Source organism: Coccomyxa subellipsoidea (assembly GCF_000258705.1).
Source record: "Coccomyxa subellipsoidea C-169, whole genome shotgun sequence".
Lineage (NCBI taxonomy): Eukaryota > Viridiplantae > Chlorophyta > Trebouxiophyceae > Coccomyxaceae > Coccomyxa > Coccomyxa subellipsoidea.
The window spans coordinates 2,496,886-2,517,326 of record NW_005178038.1 but is presented as its reverse complement, the minus strand read 5'-3'; the positions used below and the strand labels follow the sequence as shown (position 1 = coordinate 2,517,326).

General features: G+C 51.3%; 5 protein-coding genes across 5 annotated transcripts; 2 read left to right on the top strand and 3 right to left on the bottom strand.

Moving 5' to 3' along the window:
• Positions 1-570: 570 nt before the first annotated feature.
• Positions 571-2,195, bottom strand: COCSUDRAFT_14399 (Derlin-1; the record flags this gene model as incomplete). Its single annotated transcript, XM_005649360.1, has 5 exons — positions 571-760; positions 1,109-1,323; positions 1,603-1,696; positions 1,840-1,913; positions 2,019-2,195. The coding sequence occupies 5 exons, from the start codon at positions 2,193-2,195 to the stop codon at positions 571-573; spliced, it is 750 nt and encodes a 249-aa protein (XP_005649417.1).
• A 2,434-nt stretch (positions 2,196-4,629) lies between these two features.
• Positions 4,630-9,676, top strand: COCSUDRAFT_65570 (Rh-like protein/ammonium transporter). The gene is made up of 10 exons (XM_005649359.1): positions 4,630-4,709; positions 5,164-5,435; positions 5,493-5,545; positions 5,677-5,697; positions 5,860-5,967; positions 6,229-6,397; positions 6,730-6,942; positions 7,673-7,877; positions 8,031-8,119; positions 8,345-9,676. Exons 2-10 carry the CDS (start codon positions 5,259-5,261, stop codon positions 8,558-8,560), a joined length of 1,251 nt encoding a protein of 416 aa, XP_005649416.1. The 5' UTR covers positions 4,630-4,709; positions 5,164-5,258; the 3' UTR covers positions 8,561-9,676.
• A 3,467-nt stretch (positions 9,677-13,143) lies between these two features.
• COCSUDRAFT_23074 (Derlin-1) lies at positions 13,144-14,914 on the bottom strand. The gene is made up of 5 exons (XM_005649358.1): positions 14,592-14,914; positions 14,411-14,484; positions 14,199-14,292; positions 13,704-13,918; positions 13,144-13,345 (listed from the first exon to the last, which is right to left on the bottom strand). Exons 1-5 carry the CDS (start codon positions 14,766-14,768, stop codon positions 13,156-13,158), a joined length of 750 nt encoding a protein of 249 aa, XP_005649415.1. The 5' UTR covers positions 14,769-14,914; the 3' UTR covers positions 13,144-13,155.
• Positions 14,915-15,037: 123 nt separating this feature from the next.
• COCSUDRAFT_46987 (glutaredoxin) lies at positions 15,038-17,142 on the top strand. Its single transcript, XM_005649357.1, has 5 exons — positions 15,038-15,195; positions 15,570-15,739; positions 15,931-15,994; positions 16,160-16,248; positions 16,585-17,142. The coding sequence occupies exons 1-5, from the start codon at positions 15,135-15,137 to the stop codon at positions 16,684-16,686; spliced, it is 486 nt and encodes a 161-aa protein (XP_005649414.1). The 5' UTR covers positions 15,038-15,134; the 3' UTR covers positions 16,687-17,142.
• Positions 17,143-17,383: 241 nt separating this feature from the next.
• Positions 17,384-18,797, bottom strand: COCSUDRAFT_53105 (hypothetical protein). The gene is made up of 3 exons (XM_005649356.1): positions 18,705-18,797; positions 18,074-18,287; positions 17,384-17,757 (listed from the first exon to the last, which is right to left on the bottom strand). Exons 1-3 carry the CDS (start codon positions 18,767-18,769, stop codon positions 17,488-17,490), a joined length of 549 nt encoding a protein of 182 aa, XP_005649413.1. The 5' UTR covers positions 18,770-18,797; the 3' UTR covers positions 17,384-17,487.
• Between the last annotated feature and the right edge of the window lie 1,644 nt (positions 18,798-20,441).

The following is a 20,441-nucleotide window of genomic DNA, read 5'->3' as shown; positions in this document are numbered from 1 at the left end:
TTACACCCCATATCATATGATGGTGCCATGGCCAAGCCTGCGTGTGAACATGGTGTACCATGAATGTACACCTATTTCCTTCCAACAAGCAAAACCTCTAGCTGTCTGCATGCCCAGGGGATCCTGCTGCATGGATATTCTGTCATACATGAAGACACTGCCAGTGTGCAGGAGTCTTGGAGCAGGACCCATGTTGCACATCAGATTTCTGATGACGATGATTCATCAGCGCAATGCGCTAGCATCAATCTGTGTCATCATTCTGTCAGCCTGCACTGCGCATGGCATACCCAGCATGGAGCTATGTGCTAAGAAATTGCCTTTTTTTTTGAATACGTAGATTCGCATGCAGCGGTGGTGCAAAGGGATTGTTTCCGCCAATCTAGTCAGGGCGTCTTTCGCAAGGCGTTCATCCACTTTTGATGTAAAGTTCTGCTGAGGTGGTGCCAGCAGGGAGACCCGTGCTATTCCACTCCAGTGATCATTCGTTTATGATCGTTTCCAAATTAGCTCACTGTAGAGTCCCCCGGCTGCCATCTCATAACTGCCGCGGCCGCCGGGCACCGCCAATCAGTCATCAAGACGGCGGCCGCGCCCGGCAAACGCGCGGAAGTGCGCATCGGATGGGTGCTGCATGGGAACTTCGCGCGCTGGCACTGTCCCGATGCCGGCACTTAGCAGCGCTCGCTTGAGCCACATCGGCGTCTCCAGCAGCCGCCCTCCCCCCGCCGCCGGATGCAGCTCCTTCAAAAAGTAGTACCTGCGCCGGCACACAGACTCTCACAGTTAAGTGTCATTAAACGGGCCATGAAGGAGTCAGACAACACAGCGTCAGCTGGCAATGGAGCAACAATGCTGCAAAACTGCCCCAAAGAAATGCCTGCAGGGCACGTTCAAGGGACAGGTTCGTTAGAAATGCATGGCCTGGAACACGGCTTCCAGGCTCACAGCCTTTGTGGAAAAAGTGCTTCTGCGTGTCCCGAGCAGCAGGCTGCTGCAAGCAGGACAGGTCAGAGAAAGAGGCGACTTCTTTTACCCCACTGCCATCGCCTGCCCCAATGAGCAGCCTCCCGCAACATGGCAGAACAGACATGAGAATGGGGCGCACAGGTGTCCCACTATGATGCCGAGCAGGTCAGACATCCAGTCGCCGCCCATGGCCAGGTCCAGGGCCAGCAGGGCAAAGGGCAGGTAGAAGGCCTGGATGCTGACTAGGCCCATCTGCGATATATTGCTGGAGGTCAAATTGCGGCTCCACACATACACCATCATGAATATGAGCGACGGGCCCAGCAGCTGCACTGGCACCACCAGCGAGGCTCCCTGCAAACAGCCACACACACTTCTCTCTCTCTGGAGGAAATCTGGAGGATCTGTACAGAATTGGCTGTCATGGGCCTAATCTCAACTTTTAATGCCCGAGTGCTCACCCTTCATGGTCACACTCATGTAGCCAGGAGCATGCTTATGGAAATCCTGCACTCGCTCAAGGAAGCAGGAGCGTGTAGGTTGCCCATGCATCGCATGCACGGTGCGTACAGGTTTAAGGCAGGTAGGCAGCAGGGGTATGTATACATTAAGACAGTGAGCAAGTTAAGGCACCAGCATGGAGACCATGCCGAAGAGCAGCATGTAGGCAAAGTCCGCCGTGCTGAATTGGTAGGTGCTCTTCTCAAGCGGCACACCATATTGGATCCTGCAGGCACGGATGACATGGGTAGGTGACTGGCTTGTCCATGAGGAGTATGCTTGCACCTCGAGAATTAAAAAGTTGGCAATCATTGAGAATCAGGAAGTTGGCATAGAATTTAAGAGAACGCTGGAACAGTTGCGCCTTACATCCACAGCATCTTCATCAGAAAATTTATTGAAGGCTTCCCCAAGAATATGAAGCTTGCTACCAAACGAAATATCTGCAAGAGGCACAATGAAATGGCACTTAATTGTTCTGAGAATGTGGAATCGAGGACGATTACTGCAAAGTAAGCTTCCAGTGTGTTAAAAGGTCACGTTCTCACCTGTCCTTTGAAAACAGAGGGCCAATCCAAAAGCAAGCTCATAGGATTTATGAGCCCGAGTGTGACAGCCATAGTTGTGGCAACACAAGCTGTGCCATACAGCCTGATGATTGGTGGCAAGCTGTAGTACCAATCTGCAGGCGATGATCCAAACCCTTGATGTACAGTGGGAGGCATCGCTAATAAGGCCTGATGAAGGCGATGGAGTTACATTTTGTATCTCAGGAAGTTGCTGCAGTCCAGGTCACCCAGTAATACTTCAGCAGCACTAAAGAAGCAGGGAATCTGGGATCCTAATGGTTGAAGCGGAATGTCAAGTTGATGTTCAATCCTACTCACCAATTAAATGGACTTTGGGAGGACGGTTTGGAGATCTAGGCAGGGCAGGCTACAAACACAACCATTTCCAAGACTTACATCACCACCAGTGCCATCATGGTAGAACGCAATAAGATATATCCATCTTTATATCTTCATGTCATATTATTTTTTGATGATTGTATAATTTGATAAATATCCAGGCTGGGTTTTGAGTACAAATTGGCGACCATGCTTGCATCTGCTAGAGCTCTGCTTGCAGGACCCCTTACAAAGCGAGGCTCGCCTTTCGTGCGATAGCATTCCTTACATGTAGTGCATACCACACATTGCATTTAGCACCCTCCAATATCTTCCAGATTTACTCCCCAAAAAGCTCAGGACACCACCCTGACTCAGGTAGCTGAATCCACCCCCGCCGATGGTTCTCCCCCAACCTTGAACTTTTACAATCTGAGAAGCGCAAGAACAGTGAGGTTGCGATAATTTCGGAAGGCGAATGGCTATCTGTCACCATTTCCAAAGAATATGTCTTCTGTTTGAAGATTGGTTGCACCAGCAGAACGGAACCTAGCTTGATCAGAAGAAATCAAGGATGAGATATTGACTGATGCCGCACCGGTGCGGGGCGCGAAGGCGGCGGAGGCAGAGGGAGGGAGTCCGTCCAGCAGGAGGCCGGAGAGGGACTGCTGCAGGGGGTCTGCGGTGTCGTTGATGAGGTAGGTGTTGGGGTCCTCTGCTGACTTCACCAGGTCGCAGTGCTGCGCGCACATGCATGCATGCCACCTCAGCACAAGTGCATGCACCAGCTATACCCCCAGACACTCGTGCGCCAGGCTCATTGGTGTTTGAACTCTCCGATTGCAGCCACATCAGCATGTAGCACACAAATGCACTACTCTACCCTGATCTAGATATGTACAGCTCGGCTGCTGCCAGAGAGCAGGGCAACTCGGGTACCAGGAGCACCAGGGCAGACAAGACACATCGCAAAAAAAAGGCAGCAGTGAGCCAAAGAGAGCCCTGGAAACGCAAGTACCTCTTTGAGGGCGGAGAACAGCGCTCGGACGCCGCCGGCAGTGAAGTACAGCGGTGGCAGCGTGAGGCCATTTGTGAGCACGAGGACAATGTGCTGCGTGCCAAATGAGGGCGCATGCTTGCGAACAGCCTTCACCTCTGACAGAGGTATCGGGTGCACTGCGTACATCGTGCAATCTGCGTGCATGCACCGGTGATCAGCTTGTCTGCTGCAGCTGAGAGGGGCCATTACTACCGTCCTTCCCGTCGCCTGACAATGCTGGACACAGAACTGTGAGCGCATTCTGCAGGTTGCATGCGCTTTGGAGAAGATGCTCACCACGTGCGGTGGGTTGGGCAGCCACGATGGGAGGAGTGTGGAAGGTCCCATCCGGCAGGAGGGACCCTGGCGAGTAGGGCAGCCATGCCAGGAACATGACCCTATTCTGTTTGATGAGGCTCAGCCTCCCCATGATCCTCTCATTCTTCGCCACCACTGCTGCGACTCCTTCCCTTACATACGTCACCTGCGATTTTGAGGCCCAAAAGCGTTTGCCCAATAGCTCATTGAATGTACCTCGAAATACTGGGCAAATAGGGGATGCTCTCGCCAAAGCGTCTGTCTGAGGCGCTAAATACCCTCGGTTCCATTCTCCTCTCATTACCAGGTCATGAGAGGTACTTTCGGACCAATCACCTCTGTGTCGCTGTTCTCTCCAACATCCATGAAGTTGTCATCGTCACTTGCGCAACCAGCTTCCTCGTCGCTGGCCTCAAAGTCCTCTGTGCAGCTGTTTGGTTGACTGTCAGGTATGGGGTGCGATTGCGGGTGGGCATCTTTGTTGTTGGTGGAGACCATAATTTCCAGGGTGATGGTTCCACTACCACAGCTGTCTCTTTGTCAACCTAGGACACTTTGCAGCGCTCCATCGTACACGTCTCCGACAAAGGTGCTTTTTTTCAAAAGAAATGCTTCCTCTCGTCAGCTGCACCTGCTCTGATACAAGCCCAAGCAGTAATTTTCTGGGGTACCTTCAGTTACAGCCTGGCTTTCTTGGCCTGAGCTACCCTTTGTCTGTCCCGAGCAAAGCAGCGCAGCTTGCTGATTATACAAAGACAATGTGCACAGTATTGTAGGGCTGGCAGGGCGGGTATGTGAAGTTGATCCCCCATTCATGAAACAACGAAAATGGGCTGTCTTGCTTCCTGCTTGGAGCCTGCCCAAACCTGACATCAGCAAGTTCACGTGGGATGCCAAGGTTTAATTCGGTTTGCGAAGGGAAGCAGATCGGCTGCTTCGCCTCTAAGAGGAGTGGAGATCTCGGAAAATGCTTTGATCAACGATCGCTGGCACAGGCGCGTTACTAGCCAGCTCGCACAGTCTCCCTTTGTGACAAAGATCAAGCTGAGGCTACTTGAATACCAGACAAGCACGTCCTGGTTGTCAAATAGTGTCTTAGTAACATAGAGGAAGCTCAGATTACAAGTTCCAATGCGTGAGTGAGCTAATTCCATCCTTGACACCCCGCAACCTCGGGCCGGAATTAGGTTTGGTCGGGACTTGCGTAATTATAATACGTTGGAGTTGCGATTGGGAGTTTAAGGCAATAGAAGACAAGTTATTGTGTGTACATCTCAGAGTTCAGCTGCTTGAGGGAGCAGGGCCCCGCGCTAGCTCATAACCTAGTCGCATTGTACCGTCAGCGGCTGGCTGCGGAAAGCAACTGAAAGGCGCTGCATGCGATTGTATCGCGATTGTGTTTCTGCCATTACTCCCGTTTACTTTCTGACGTACGGCGCTGCCGTGCAGGAGGTTGTAGGAGGCACTGGGCACGAACTAGGGCTTGCCACAACAGCTGCCAGATCAGATAAAGGAGACCGTGTTAGAAGTGTGAAAAAGACCAGATGGCGCCCACCAGCGACGAGACGGCTGTGCCTCTCCTGAGCGGCCATGCCCACCCAACATGGAACTTGCGCACCACGTTCTCTGCCCCTCTGGCAGTGATCCTGGCTGCGCTGCTTGGGGTTTTTATTGCCTACGTTAAATACCCCGAGCTGGAGTCCACCGATGCCAATGTCAACATCTAATCAGCCCGTATTGGCTGGCACGATGTAATGTTTCTCTCTCTTTCTCTCAACCAATACTACATGTACTACATCCACGTCGCCATCATGATCTTTGTTGGTTTCGGGTGCGCTCCTCTGACTGCCCTGCTTCCACATTACTAGCCATTCGCAGTTGACATAGCTCTATCAGATTTTGTAAATTGAACTTGAAGAGTTTTTAAGATCCTGGTGCTGACAAAACTCTTGGTGCTCGCAGGTACCTCATGACTTTCCTGACGTGCGCATCGCTTTCCCCTAGCTGTGCAGTCCTTGCATGCATGAGCAAAACGACTATGCCTGCATGCGTTCATGCTTTTTGCAGCACAACTCCTTTTGATTGACACTGTCACGCAGTGTTTTCTTTTTCAAATGTGAAAACAAGGGGATGGTCATACTGCAGGCGGTACACTTACAGCGCTGTGGGTCTCAATTACCTGACATCAGCAGTTGTCATGCTGGAGGCCATCGTCTTCGTGGGGCTGGTGCAGCAAGTCATCTTTGGGGACTTGTACGCAGATTCCCTCTTCCCAAAGCTTAAGCTGAAAGTTGATGTTTTGTACTGAGGCCACACTTGGGCAATCTCAGAGAACCCAGTGTCCGCAGTTTAGCAGTCCCACCTTCTTCAGAAGTCCTCCTGCCTCAGCAGCTTGAGCTGCGTATGTCATGGCTGATCTTTTGAGGGACAAGGCGTCGATTTTCCCGTGAAACAGGAGTGCATGCATCAAGGCAGACATTTTGATGACTGTCCAGTTTCATGTGGTGTATACAGGTCCTACATTGAGTTGAACTTGCCGCTGCGGATCGACTCAGCATTCGCAGCCGGTGCGGCCATGATCAGTTTTGGGGCCGTCCTTGGAAAAGTGTCACCTGCCCAGATCACCCTCCTGCTTGTGCTGCAAGTCCCCATCTACGCGTTCGACGCCCATCTGGCCACAGAGGTGAGACACCAGTCTGTTTGTATATAGAACCTGCTATGATGGATTGCAGAAATAGTAAACCTTAAAATATTTGTGTTATGAAGATTTGCAAGGGAAGACTGCCCACAATACTGGGCTTGCAAGAAGCCAAGGAAGACTTTTGAAGGAAGATTAAAAATTTGTCTTAACTCCCAGCATGATTTCTCTATTAGAAGCATCTCCTGTCACTCTTGACTGTGAGTTTTCACAGATCACAAATGCCAGCCCTGCTGAGCTCATGAGGGTGGATGATAGATATCCGTGACTCACCGCCAGCTGAGTCACGGAGCAAATTTAAGTTTGAATTCGTGCAGGTTTTTGGCGGGCTGGATGTGGGTGGCAGCATAACAATACACGCGTTCGGCGCGTATTATGGCCTGGCCTCAGCGCTAGTGCTGGCTCCGGTGGCTGCCGGATCGTCCCACCCCAAGAATGGCGCTTCATACGTCTCGGACATGACCGCCATGATCGGCACTATCTTCCTCTTCATCTTCTGGCCCAGCTTCAACGGCGCTCTCGCCTCCGGGGTAAGGCCTAAATTTCACTGTTTTGACCCTTTTGAACCCCTCTGAAACATGTAATCTGCTGCGTGGCACAACGGTGAGGACAATTCCAGCTACTCAGTAATTATGGCTTGCACCTGAAACATCTGGCTGGCCTGTAGTCTCAATACTGTGGAGGTATTTTTTTGTTTGTTTGTGTGTTTTCTGCTATCAGGCTATCAGCTTAATATGACAGGCCCCAACTGACTTGTCGCAGAGCTGGTCTGAGGACAACACGCATGCAGACACTTCAGCCTGTGCTGCAGACTTCTTGAGGCTTGATTCAGCGTTAGATATGTGGTTTGAGCATGTTTTATGCTGAGTGCAGGTGCCAGGGACCATCTCTCCAGGGCCTTCCAGCAATTCAACTGCATCATCAACACAGTGATCTCACTGCTTGGCGCAACCATTATCACCTTCATTGCATCAGCCTTTGTCGGCGGAAAGTTTGACATGGTGCGGTTATCCCTTGGACTAGGGCAGTTTTTACTGCATCAGCTTGCTTCACCTTTTCTCAGCAAATATGTAGAATGATAAGCCCCCGTTGATTTTCCTGCCAGTGTTTTTCCGAAACTGAAGCAGTATGTTTCTCTTTGCTCCTCTCCACCTTTGCATGTAGTCATCCGTCTAAGTGCATCTTTGATTGATAATCCGTATTCTTTAGATTGCGGTGTTAGACTAACCCGCGCTGACATCAGCGAGCATGTGCGCGCAGGTGCACATCCAGAACGCCACGCTGGCCGGCGGAGTCGCCATCGGCTCGGCCGCAAATCTGATGGTCGGCCCCGGCGGCGCGCTCGGAGTGGGAATCCTGGCCGGCCTGATTAGCACGCTGGGATATGCCTACCTGTCACCCATGCTCGAAGCCAAGATCGGCCTGCGCGACACCTGCGGCGTGCACAACCTGCATGGCATGCCCGGTGCGCTCTTCCGGCTTATAAATTCGGGAAATCGAAATTTGAAATCCAAAATTTCGATAATTTTGGATTTTGAGATTTTGACGAGTGCAAATTTGACGAGCCCAAGCTCAACACCTTCAATTGGGTGTTCAGTTGCTAGTGTCTGGTGTGCAGGCATCCTTGGCGGCCTGGTTGCTGCAGTGACGGCTGTGCTGGCCCCAGAGGCCAACGCCCCTGTCATGAAGTATGGCGGCAGCACACAGGTGCGCTTTGCCCTTTCACTTGTCCAAGGTTTCCTGCCTGTCGCCCAGGGCCGGCCTCCCTGCATGCATGCACAGCATCTGTGCTAAAGTTTGCATGCATTGAATGCTGGATATTTTGGCAAACAATGCAGCTACCATACGGCCTGATGAGCAGCCATGTCCATGCCTGCCCAGAAGAGCCTAACAACTGTTTCTGATGATAAGATGACTATTGTCTCTCCACAGGCGCTGTACCAGCTGGCGGCCCTGGGATCCACCCTGGTGATTGCCATTGTGGGTGGATTACTCATGGGTCTGCTGGTCGCCAAGCTGGACGTTGCAGTGGCAGGCCAGGAGCTCAGTCACGAGCACCTGTTCGAGGACTGTGTGTACTGGCACGAGGTGGAGCCAGAGGAAGCTGAGGGGCATGCAGCCGTCAATGGCACAGCCGCCGAGGAGTGAAGTCTACCAAGCAAATGATGTGCTTCTAGTCAACTGTTCAGGCCAATATTGACCACGCGTAAGCTCACGAGAGGCGTGCATTGAAGACTGTGAACAGTGCTGTGTTTGCACATCACAGGTGCATAACATTTTGAGGCCATGGCTTGCGCAGCATATTGCAAGGGCCTTTTAAAAGTTTCTCTGCTGTCAGGCACGGATCATATCTCTCATTGAATATTGCTAGCCACTTTGCGCTTGAAATAAAAATATTTGCAAATTTTCAAACAAAGCAGTACGTTCTCCCTGGTTTGATCCCAAACAAAACACCATCTCAGACTCTGCACTTCCACCCACTTCAGTGGACCACACAACACGATTGCATGGCAATGCAAATTCCGCAAGCAGTGCAAGAGCTCCGATGCCATGCGCTGTTCAGGCGCTGTCACAGTCTTGTAACTCACAGGCACCACCAAATCTCTGCATCCAAGGATTCGAGATTGCTTCGAATTCGACAAACCATTGGCATCAACAACCATTATTGTGCTGTTGAGAACATATATACAGTGCATGCCATTCCAAAAAACACTTCAAGTCCACTTTTATGCCAAACAATTGTTGTAAACATACATAGCCTGCTCAACACAGCATCCTGCAAAACGGCCGCTGCATGCACGCTGCAGCATTTACAGCAGAAACACCGGGAACGAAGCTGTCAGGCCTTATAGGCACCCAGGGTAGAACATCGCGCCATGCGCTGATGACAGGGCAAAATAGAGCCACAAAAACCATTTAAATTCATGCATAATTCAGCCTGATATTTGGGTCTTGCAGTGCAATTCAAATACCTATTTTCTGTCTGTCAGTCACAGATTTTGAAGCAAAGCACTGCACAGTAGCACAAGTCCTGTTGATCGGCAATGGAACATACTTGGTGAACGCAGGAGGCTTGCTTCAGAATGACTGCCATCATGCTCAACGACACACATGCCAAGCATGTGACAACCCGTTCATAAAATACTTATCAGTCATCATGAGTATCAGGTGTTTGGACCCACAATTATCATGCAAGTTGAATGTTGTCCACAAGATAAAGATTTTGTCCCGTTGAGTCATGGATGTCAAAGCTGTCGATCCCCTGGCAGCCAGGTGTTGCCAGGAAGACTAGAGTTTTGAAGGCATCCGGATCCAGCCCATCAAAAACTTGTGCATAGCTGCATGTTGGTACCAAGACACCCTGAAGCCGGCCTGTGATGCTGATTGTGATTGGAGTGTTGAATTCCCCGTCAAGAACATAGAACCCGATGTATAAGCCCTGAAGCCGCGGCTGTGGGCATCCTGCCGCCTGTGATGCCTGAATCTGGATCCTTGCATCAATTTGAACTGGAAGATAGAAGGCGAAATTTGGCGTTGATGGCGGAACCACACCAGATATGGGCGGTCCAGCGATGATAAAATTGCCATTCTTGGTTGCAAAAAACTGGCGAGGGAAGGTCAATCCAAAGTAGCCGTTGGGAAACAGCATTGGGTCTCCAATGTCCACTCCCAGACCTCCAGAACCGGTGTCCAATGGACTTCCATTCTCATAAAAGTCAAAATTCACAGTGACTGGCACAAAGCCAGCACAGCTGGTGGTGCCTGCGAGCAAGCCAAGACGCGAAAGCTCACTGATAAGGCTTAAATACAGCAATACACTTGCTCCTTAAGGATGCATGCATGGACTTTTGCAACCCAGTACAGTTGGTGGTCATGGCTTGTCTTCACTCTAACTACATGCATATCTGAAAGCCCGCTGTAATATGAACATGAAGTAGTCTCAAGGACCTTGCTCATCACCGTGTGGGCGGCTAATGCGCTCATATGCACAGCAAGATGCTCGTAGAAGCAGAACACATGCTTGTGGCAGCATTGTTGCCGGCATAAGGGCTGGTGCAGGGTTGCAGCGTGTCGGGCATATCACCTGTGCTTCCAGTTGCTCCAGTGGCGCCAGTTTTTCCAGTGTAACCAGTTGCGCCGGTGCCTCCAGTTGCACCAGTGGTGCCAATTTCTCCAGTGAAACCAGTCGCGCCGGTGTCTCCTTTGACCCCAGTTGCTCCTGCAACATCAGGAGCAGTTGTTCTTGCGTAGAGCTGACACAACTTAGAGCTCTTGAGCAAGGCCGCGGCTGCTGCTCTCACAGCTTGTAAGACCTTAATTTACTGTTTTTTTTTTGAAATGGACTCTGTTGTCTGCACTGGCCAGCGTGGCACGAAAGCTTTTGACTCATTCGCTTCAACTAGCCACATCCGATATGCAATGCTTGTTTTCGGTCCAAGGCCCGAAGCTTGCATCTCACGTAACTCAAGGCAGGCATCAGCTCTGGCAGACATCGCATTGCCGCCGTTACTTGACTGGGCTGGTGTGCATGCCATGACTGAATAAGTGCTGAGATTGAATGCTCCCCTTGGATAGCCATGCTGGCCTATTTCATCTGGCATGGCCAAGCTTCAGGCTAAATCTACAAGGCTGTGTACATTTCAATTTGGAGTCACCTGTCGGCCCTGTGGGTCCATCTGTCCCATTGAGGCCCTTGATTCCATCTGTCCCATTGAGACCCTGCGCAGGTAATTACGAGGTAATTACAATTGAGGCATGCTGACAGCACTTTGCAAATAGATTTCCACCAGAGGAACAGCCCCGTGTGGTGGTGGCAGCACAGCAGCGTGGCTTGACAGAGCATCATGACAAGAGGTGTGCATTGCAGCAGAGCATTGCTCAGAACCAGCATCAGGCCTACGAGCGCAGGCATAATTCTGACAAATGTAAAGCATTGGAGCCAGGCTGACCAGCTGCACGTGAATGCACAAGGCAAATATGACAGGATCTACAAGCCCGGCTCGGTCATGCAGAAACTCTGTGTGAAGGTTGAGAGACAGTGCTTGTTTGAGTTTCTTACAACTGTACTGGAGCCCCTGTCAGCGGTCATGAGCAGGGTCACAGGAGGACTCACCGGTGTCAAAGCATCGACCTGCTTCACAAGGGATCTGATGACAGTGTCTTCTTGGTCAAATCTCAGGTTCTGCTTGTTGATAATCTCTCTTAGGATTGATATCTCGGTCTGCAGCTCTCCTTTGCTTGCAGGAAGGACGCTTTTTACTGTATCACCCGCCTCTTTCACAATGTTTTTGTCCACGGCCGCCGTGATGTTCAGTGCAAAGTGCGTATGGGCTGTCTTCTGCCCTGCAATGGCATAGCAGGGAAGCAGTTAGGAAGCCTGTGGGCTCGACGTTTGCTCTTGACACCGCGGCTTTGAAGCACTGCTGAGTTCAGCAGAAAAATTCATCGGACACACAAACGAGAGACCAGTTGGGGCTAGCAATCAGCTGCGTTGGGGGCAGGACCTACCTGCCGCGTGCACCACCGAAATTAGAAGCAAGCACGCGCCCAGAAGCTGCATGTTGAGCGACGTGAGGCACACCTGCACGCGTATATTTTACAGGTCAGATCTCTAGTGAAACAGAAGAAGGTCACGAACGCAGTACGACATGGGCACGGGCACGAGCACGGGCATGGGCATGGGACACGTTAAAACAACCGCCCCGATGACAGCAAGATAAGTTCTTGTGTTTCCTACAGGTCGCTGTGGAAGTAAGATGAATGAATAAATACAGTCCTTTTTGGTGTTGTGAGTGCCTAAAGGAACTGTTATTGCGTTGTCTGTTCACCATCCCGACAGTGGCAAGCAGGGCTTCAACAGGGCGCACCTTCTTCCGGTAGCTTGTGCTGCGCGTATCTACTTGTTGAGATATAATGTTTCAAAATGTGTTCAGGGGAGCAATGCCCACTACATCATGTCTTGCGCCGTCGCTGTACTTGCGCAGCTGAAGGTTTCACAAAATTGTAGTCCCGGAACTGCGGAACCTCATTATCCCTCTGGGGTTCAGATTTCATTACCTCCAGTATTCGCTGCAAGACTTGTAAAAACAATCATGGTTGTTGCCCACGTCAATAATATTAGGCGTTTATCCCATTATTTTCCTTTCCTGAAGAAGAATTCTCCCGGTGAAGCCACCCAATTGATTACCCCATATTGCGCCATGGCCAAGCCTGCGTGTGAACATGGTGTACCGTGCATGCACACCTATTATTAGCACCTTCCTTACAACAAGCAAAACCTCTAGCTGTCTCCATGCACAGGGGAAACCGCTGCATGGATATCCTGTCTATGAATACACTGTGCAGGAGTCTTGGTGCAGGACCCACTGGGCCTGTTGCACATCAGACATTTGATGATGACTCATCAGTGCATTGGGCTAGCATCAATCTGTGTCAGCATTCTGTCAACCCTGCACTGCGCATGGCATACCCAGCAGAGAGCTATGTGTTTAGAATTTGTTTGATTTAATTGAAATACGTTGATTTGCATGCAGCGGTGTAGCAAAGGGATATTTTCCGCCAACTAGTCAGGGCAACTTCCGCAAGGCGTTCATCCACGTTTGATGTAAAGTTCCACTGAGCTGGTGCCAGCGGGGAAAAACATGCTATTCCACTCCAGCGATCATTCGTTTCTAATTGTTTCCAGATTAGCTCACTGTAGAGTTCCCGGCTGCATAATTGCCGCGGCCGCCGGGCACCGCCGATCAGTCATCGAGGCGGCGGCCACGCCCGGCAAACGCGCGGAAGCGCGCATCGGACGGGTGCTGCATGGGAACTTCGCGCGCTTGCACTGTCCCGATGCCGGCACTCAGCAGCGCTCGCTTGAGCCACATCGGCGTCTCCAGCAGCCGCCCTCCCCCCGCCGCCGGATGCAGCTCCTTCAAAAAGTAGTACCTGCGCAACCACGAGTGACTCTCAAAATCAGGTGTCAAAAAGGCCGGGCGTCGCCTTAAAAAGAATCAGACAGCACAGCCTTCAGTTGGCAATGGCGCAAGAAGCCGCATAAACGCCTCAAACAAATGTCTGCAGGGCACGCTCAGGGGACAGACTTGTTAGAAATGCATGGCCTGGGACACGGCTTCCAGGGCTCACAGCCTTTGTGATAAAACTGCTACTGCGTGTCCCAACCAGCAGGCTGCTGCAAACACGACAGGCCACAGAACAAGGGGCGTCTTTGAAAAACAATGCCATTGCCTGTCCCAATGAGCAGCCTCCCCCAACATGGAAGGAGAGACAAGAGAATTGGGCGCACAGGTGTCCCACTATGATGCCGAGCAGGTCAGACATCCAGTCGCCGCCCATGGCCAGGTCCAGGGCCAGCAGGGCAAAGGGCAGGTAGAAGGCCTGGATGCTGACTAGGCCCATCAGCGATATGTTGCTAGAGGCGAAATTGCGGCTCCACACATACACCATCATGAATATGAGCGACGGGCCCAGCAGCTGAACTGGCACCACCACCGAGGCTCCCTGCGCACAGCCACACACACTTCTCTCTCTCTGGAGGAAATCTGGAGATTCTGTACAGAATTGGCTGTCATGGGCCTAATCTCAACTTTTAATGCCCGAGTGCTCGCCCTTCATGGTCACACTCATGTAGCCAGGAGCATGCTGATGGAGATCCTGCACTCTCCCAAGGAAGCAGGAGCGTGTAGGTTGCCCAGGCATCGCATGCACGGTGCGTACAGGTCTAAGGCAGGTAGGCAGCAGGGGTATATATACATTCAGATAGATGAGCCAGTTAAGGCACCAGCAGGGAGACCATGCCGACGAACAGCATGTAGGCAAAGTCCGCCGTGCTGAATTGGTAGGTGCTTTTCTCAAGCGGCACACCATATTGGATCCTGCAGGCACGGATGACATGAGGAGGTGACTGGCTTGTCCATGAGGAGTATGCTTGCACCTCAAGAATTAGGAAGTTGGCAAGGAAATCAAGAGAATGTTGGAACAGTTGCGCCTTACATCCACAGCATCTTCATCAGAAAATTTATTGAAGGCTTCCCCAAGAATATGAAGCTTGCTACCAAACGAAATATCTGCAAGAGGCACATATGAAATGTCACTAAATTGTTCTGAGAATGTGGAATCGAGGATTATTACTGCAAAAATAAACTTCCAGTGTGTTAAAAGGTCACATTCTCACCTGTCCTTTGAAAACAGAGGGCCAATGCAAAAGCAAGCTCATAGGATTTATGAGCCCGAGTGTGACAGCCGCAGTCGTGGCAACACAAGCTGTGCCATACAGCCTGATGACCGGTGGCAGGCTGTAGTACCAATCTGCAGGCGATGATCCAAAGCCTTGATGTACAGTGGGAGGCATCGCTAATAAAGGCCTGAGGGCGATGGAGTTACATCAAGTTGGAATCTCAGAAGTGGCCGCAGTCCAGGTCACCCAGTAATACGACAGCAGCACTCAAAAAGCAGGATTTCTAATGGTTGAAGCGGAATGTCAAGTTGATGTTCAATCCTACTCACCAATTAAATGGACTTTGGGGAGGACGGTTTCGAGAAGTAGGCAGGGCAGGCTACAAACACAACCATTTCCAAGACTTACATCACCATCAGTGTCATCATGGTAGAACGCAAAAGGATATATCCATCTTTATATCTTCATGTCATATAATCATTCGATGATCGTATAATCTGAATAATTTCCAGGCTGGTTTCTGAGTAAAAATAGGCGACCATGCTTGCATCCGCTAGAGCTCTGCTTGCAGGACCCCTTACAAAGCGAGGCTCACCTTTCGGTGCGATAGCATTCCTCACATATAATGCATTCAAGTCAAGAGCGCTCATTTACCACAATTGTGTGAAGTCGAGTTGTACGGGCGCATGCTAGCGTGGCCTGACTAGTAGCCACTCTGTAGATTACTTCTTGAAGTTGCAGATCTACGAAACAACTTTGACCTATTGTTCTCAACATTAATAAGATGATTAAATTGTGACAGATCGTCACACAGAGAGTGCACCACACCTTGTTAATAAGTGTGCTTAGATCCTTCACCAACACACCAGCCAGCTCTCCTTATCGATCGGAATATCCTGATGTCAAGAAAGTTACATCTTCAGTAAAGAAATGTTTGAGTGGGCTCCTGGTGAGTGGTGAGATCGCGTCTTGCAGGTCAGGTGGTGTGCAGAAGCATCACAGCCAGGGTGCCCACACAGGAGGATGACATCCACGAAGACTTCAAGCCCAAATTTAAGGCTGAGGCGGAGCCACGCAGTGCGCCCAGCGCTTTAGACCAGATCAAGCAGGACATCACAGAGAACGATGTCTTCTTGTACATGAAGGTCTGGCATTCTCCGCAGAGCTGTTCCCAAGAGCAGACAAGCTGACAAAACACGAGTGTTATCCAATGAACAGATGCTGATTGTCTAGACATCATGCAAATATGTTGGAACAGCGCAGCGACAACGACTTGACCTGCAGTGTGACGAGAATAGTATTGCATGCCCTAAGATTGTTTCACTGTGTCTGGCAGGGTGTCCCAGAGGCACCGCAGTGCGGCTTCAGCAACATGGCATGCAGAATCCTGGACGCCTATGGTGAGAAACGGAGTCACCACATTCTCAATCAGAGTCCTGCCAGCAGTGGGTGTGCTGCCCTGCATTTATGGTTCTCTTGTTTTGATTGGCATGGTACAGGATGGGACAACTGACCTCCCATTGACACGAGATGAGCTGATATGCTAAATTAATTTGCCAATACAGGTGTGAAATTTGGGAGTAGGAACGTGCTGGCAGACCCCGCCATCAGGGAAGCCATTAAGGAGTACAGCAACTGGCCCACCATTCCCCAGGTGCCTCCCTCTCACTTTACTCGCAACTCCCCTACATGCAACAGCTGCAGCATCTGTTGATCGAACATCTTTCACTGACCACTTCTAAGCACAGGACGACACTGCAAACACTGCGATCATTGTTCTGTCAATGCACTATTTTTACACTGCGAGTCAGCTATTCATCACTTCCTGGTGCTCGCATTGCCTTGTATGTCTTGCATTCTACCTCGGTTTGATCTTGACAATCTTGTTCTTCAAGGGGTAAAGTTCTGATGCGAGAGGGGCAAGTTTTGATGCCAGAGCACTCCGGCGTCCAATCACATGCTGACGTTGGGTCGGGCCTCCGCGGTACAGGTGTACATCAAAGGGGACTTTGTGGGCGGCAGCGATATTCTCATGGGCATGCACCAGAGCGGGGAGCTGACAGAAGCGCTGGAGGGCGCCGAAAAGGCTTAGGCAGCGCAGCTCACACCGTAGTTGACCGCAAAAAGTTGATCCAGTCTAGGAGGCTGGATATCCCATGCGCCCAAGTCTTCTTCTGCGCTCTGTGGAAATAGGCAAGAAGGGTTTTTTACATGTGCTATCTAGCATTGCTCTGCATGACACTTGAGAATAACTTTCTGAAGAGACAGGCACCAGATTGCCGAGAGCCACCCATTGTGGAAGTTTCCGCTGATGCATGAAGGGATGCATAGGTAGCAACTTTGATCAACTCATGAGCAGGTGACTGCAGTGTCTAGGAATTATGTCAAGCCTGGAGTCGTGTAGGGGCTGAATAACATATTTCTTGGTTACATGACATGCTCGTTGCTGCTATGATTTAGCACACTTCAGCAAGGAGCATGGGTATTCCCCAATATTGCAGGTCCGTCAGTTCGGCAATCAGCTGACATTGTGACTGAACCGTACTCTTTGATACACGTGCTCAACAGGTCAATATATTTCAAATCAACTTTAGCAACTACTTCATTCTGTTCAAGGATGGCAACTTTATGCCTGATGTCAACAGCACTGATGTATCTCATTGTTCGGCCACAGAATATGACCCCAATACAGAAGTTAATTCTAGAGGTCTCTCCAATATAAAGCCAGCAGGAGCCAGCTGCAGCCTTGGGCCCAACCAAACCTCCAAAGCGCGCAAGCGGCGGCCGCCTCTCTTTGCCGGGGGCAGCTTGCGCGCTCTGCAAGAATTCGAACTTTAAAGCGCCGGAGCCATAACTGGCAACAGCCACCCCGCCACCTGTCATAGTCTACTTCTCACCACTCCACGCTCTGCGCGAAGTCATCAATCCAAATCTGCACGTCGACGATGTAGAGCCCGTCGCAGTCGTGGTTGCCCCTCGGCTCGACCGTGAAGTCCAAAACATCCCCGGTGCGGATGTGCATGCGCCACTCAATTTTCTGCCGATTCGGCTGCGCGTTGGGATCTGCGTCGTACGCGCGTTTGAGAAGCGTCTGCGCGCGCCTCGGCCCGTTCGGCTTGAGCCGTACTACGAAATCCATTCCGTCTCCGCAGATTGGCCACACCTGTACAATCCATGCATTGCATGAGTGTCACGAGCTTGCAGTAGTGACAGCTGCACCATCATTTGTCCAGCCACCTCTTGCCTTGAGCTTGCTGCCGCAGAAGCACTAAGACTGTGCGAAGTCCGCCTTGGAGCAAGCAATTGCCCTGAGCTCTCTCTGAAAGGAACGTGCAGTTCTGTTCCTGGTTTGGAAGCCGGCCTCTTCTCTGTACTAACCAAGGGCATATTCGCAGCAAAAGCACGCAACGATTGATCGCACCTTGGTGCACCAAAGAGGCTGCTCTGTTTGGGAAGATGAGTAATGTAAGGCAGCGCACCTCGTAGGCGAGCACGAGCAGCGCGTTCGTGGAGTGGAAGAATGACTCGTAGCGGAGCAGAAACGGCGCGAAGCCGGTGTTGCCGCAGCAGCCGCCCTCGGTGCCGGCACAGGGGTGCATAAGCGAGTGGTGCATTGAGGGGTAGTCATGAGTTCCGCACGACCAGCGGCCGTCTCTGGGAAGACCCGCCTCGGCCGGCACCCAGTTCAAGTACCTGCATTCATCGAGGAGCCCCGGTCAAACCTCCGTTTCCTGGCTGCTCTTCTTATCTCAATTGCTGCTGATGGAGGCAAGCAGTGTCGTGGGCTGCTTGTGCGCCCTGCTTGGCAAGAAGCCTCTGACGTTTGGGGCCATCGCTGCAGCGTAGGGTGACATGTCAAGACATGTGCACCTATCCTTCAGCTTGTGCATGCCATTGCACTGCATGAAGCAACATGCTGACTGCTAGTGCACAGCGGTCTTAAAATTGCAAACCTCCCTTTCCTACTTGCAAACCGACGCCAGTGCTTGTGCCTGCCACTGCACATGCCCTTGCATGCAGCAGCACTCTGAACCCCACTGCAAGGTGTTCCATCAATTGCATACCCCCTGTTCACCAATACAAACCGGGGGGAATAAAAAGGGTGCGCACGTCATGCGGCGGGTCGCGTTGCTGGCGAGGTAGCCGAACTGCCAGCCCTTGTGGCGCTGCACCATCGGGAAATCGTCCACCAGGGACACTATTGGCTTTGCATAGGGCGCTAGGTGCAGATTACGCAGCAGCTCCTCAGAGTCCTGGCAGGCAAAATCAAATTCAAACTTAAATTTGTTGATAAGGATAAAAGATAGTCATTCAGACACAAGGGCATCGCCCGCTAGGCTGAGATAGGCTGCTAGCAGGCGCTTGGATGGTGACTGCTTTCCAAGCGGTGCTCTTAGCTCCAGTCAGAGCGCCAGCCAAGGTAAGATTGATTATGACGCAGCTTGACACTTACAAGCATGCACAGGATGAGCTCTCCAGCAGCCATATGCCGTGCTACCAAACCAAGCAGTACATAAACCTGCTAGCCTTGTGAGTCGCGTGCCAAGTGGTGACAACAAGCACCCAAGAAGTTGCATGTGAAGGTTCTATCATCAGGATTGCGTTTTGGCAGCTTGAGTGCACATGCGCACCTTGTAGAGGTTGGATGCAAGCGGGTAGGAGATGCGGCGGTCGATGGGGATTTTGTCGGGCATGCAGGAGTAGCCGCCGACGGTGAAGTTCTTGACCGAGAAGATGGTTCGCGGGAATGTGTGCAGCAGCTTCCCCTGCTGCGATATCAGCATCGCCAACACCCACGAGTAGTAGTGCCTGTGCCGCACATACCATAATATCATGGACACAAACGATATTTTAGCACCCTCAAGTGCCTACACCAGGCACCAAGGCTGTCTTCACAGCCTTGGCTGTGAAGACAGCAGCTCAGGACTTGCAGCACTGACATAGACACTCATCCACCAGTCTGATATCATGCCTGGCATGGAATCTTGAGATGAGTTTGACAGTATCTCAAAACTTGTAGCAAGGAAGACTGGCATGATGGGCTGATATGAACTCTCATTGCCTGAAGTGGCTTGCAGACATGCTCAATACTTTATACCGCCACAGTGTCAACTCCGCAATACTGTCTCACAGAACACATCTGCAGCTAGCCCAGGCAATAAGTGCGCCTGGCTTCTACATGCATTGCATCCTAACGGCCACCTAGCAAGGGCGGCGCCTCACCTGAAGACGCGGGCCTCGGCGCAAAAGACCGAGCAAACGGCCCTTGCAAGGCACTTGAATTTCTCCTCTCAGACCGTGTCCTCCTAGAAATCATTGAAGCAATGACTGTTTAAAGACTCCGAAACATGTGATGCCCCACCTGAAGACGCGGGCCTCGGCGGTGAAGACGGAGCAGAACATTTCCGGGCGGATGAGCACGGGCACGTCGTCCATGCAGTGAGCGTCGTCTCCGCCATACAGCATCCAGGAGGGGCTGGTAGGGAACGCCTGCTTCCCATTCGGCAGCTCCGCGCCAAACGCCAGCGCGCCCAGCTTGTTGTTCCTCTGCGCAGCCACCCGTTTGAATTCAAATTCAAACATTCAGATATGCATAGGAATCCAATTCTCTCTTAGGGTAATAACTCTCTCATTGGCCCTGTGCTCTGGTGTACGCCCTGGGCTATGCAGTCAAACATGGCAAGCTTGTTGCTCCTCTGCAGCAGCCACGGTTTGAATTTTTGAATTCAAACTTTCAAAAATGGTTGGTGCTATGCTGACTTGCTAGCCATGTTCTGGCGTGCAGACTAGGCCGACCACCCGGACATTGGGTCTGAGAGAAGATGGGCAACTTTCCAAACAACATTT

What these genes read in the sequence shown, in the direction of transcription:
- COCSUDRAFT_65570 (XM_005649359.1), top strand. Translation starts at nt 5,259, where the DNA reads ATGGCGCCCACCAGCGACGAGACGGCTGTGCCTCTCCTGAGCGGCCAT. An exon ending in ATGATCTTTGTTGGTTTCGG is followed by an intron (nt 5,546 to 5,676) that starts GTGCGCTCCTCT and finishes TGGTGCTCGCAG; the next exon opens with GTACCTCATGACTTTCCTGA. An exon ending in TACCTCATGACTTTCCTGAC is followed by an intron (nt 5,698 to 5,859) that starts GTGCGCATCGCT and finishes GTCATACTGCAG; the next exon opens with GCGGTACACTTACAGCGCTG.
- COCSUDRAFT_23074 (XM_005649358.1), bottom strand. Translation starts at nt 14,768, where the DNA reads ATGCCTCCCACTGTACATCAAGGCTTTGGATCATCGCCTGCAGATTGG. An exon ending in CCTCTGTTTTCAAAGGACAG is followed by an intron (nt 14,485 to 14,591) that starts GTGAGAATGTGA and finishes TGCCTCTTGCAG; the next exon opens with ATATTTCGTTTGGTAGCAAG. An exon ending in TCGGCATGGTCTCCCTGCTG is followed by an intron (nt 13,919 to 14,198) that starts GTGCCTTAACTG and finishes GGCTGTGCGCAG; the next exon opens with GGAGCCTCGGTGGTGGTGCC.
- COCSUDRAFT_46987 (XM_005649357.1), top strand. Translation starts at nt 15,135, where the DNA reads ATGCTTGCATCCGCTAGAGCTCTGCTTGCAGGACCCCTTACAAAGCGA. An exon ending in AAAGCGAGGCTCACCTTTCG is followed by an intron (nt 15,196 to 15,569) that starts GTGCGATAGCAT and finishes CGCGTCTTGCAG; the next exon opens with GTCAGGTGGTGTGCAGAAGC. An exon ending in ATGTCTTCTTGTACATGAAG is followed by an intron (nt 15,740 to 15,930) that starts GTCTGGCATTCT and finishes TGTGTCTGGCAG; the next exon opens with GGTGTCCCAGAGGCACCGCA.
- COCSUDRAFT_53105 (XM_005649356.1), bottom strand. Translation starts at nt 18,769, where the DNA reads ATGGTGCAGCGCCACAAGGGCTGGCAGTTCGGCTACCTCGCCAGCAAC. An exon ending in AACGCGACCCGCCGCATGAC is followed by an intron (nt 18,288 to 18,704) that starts GTGCGCACCCTT and finishes CGATGAATGCAG; the next exon opens with GTACTTGAACTGGGTGCCGG. An exon ending in TGCTCGTGCTCGCCTACGAG is followed by an intron (nt 17,758 to 18,073) that starts GTGCGCTGCCTT and finishes TGGATTGTACAG; the next exon opens with GTGTGGCCAATCTGCGGAGA.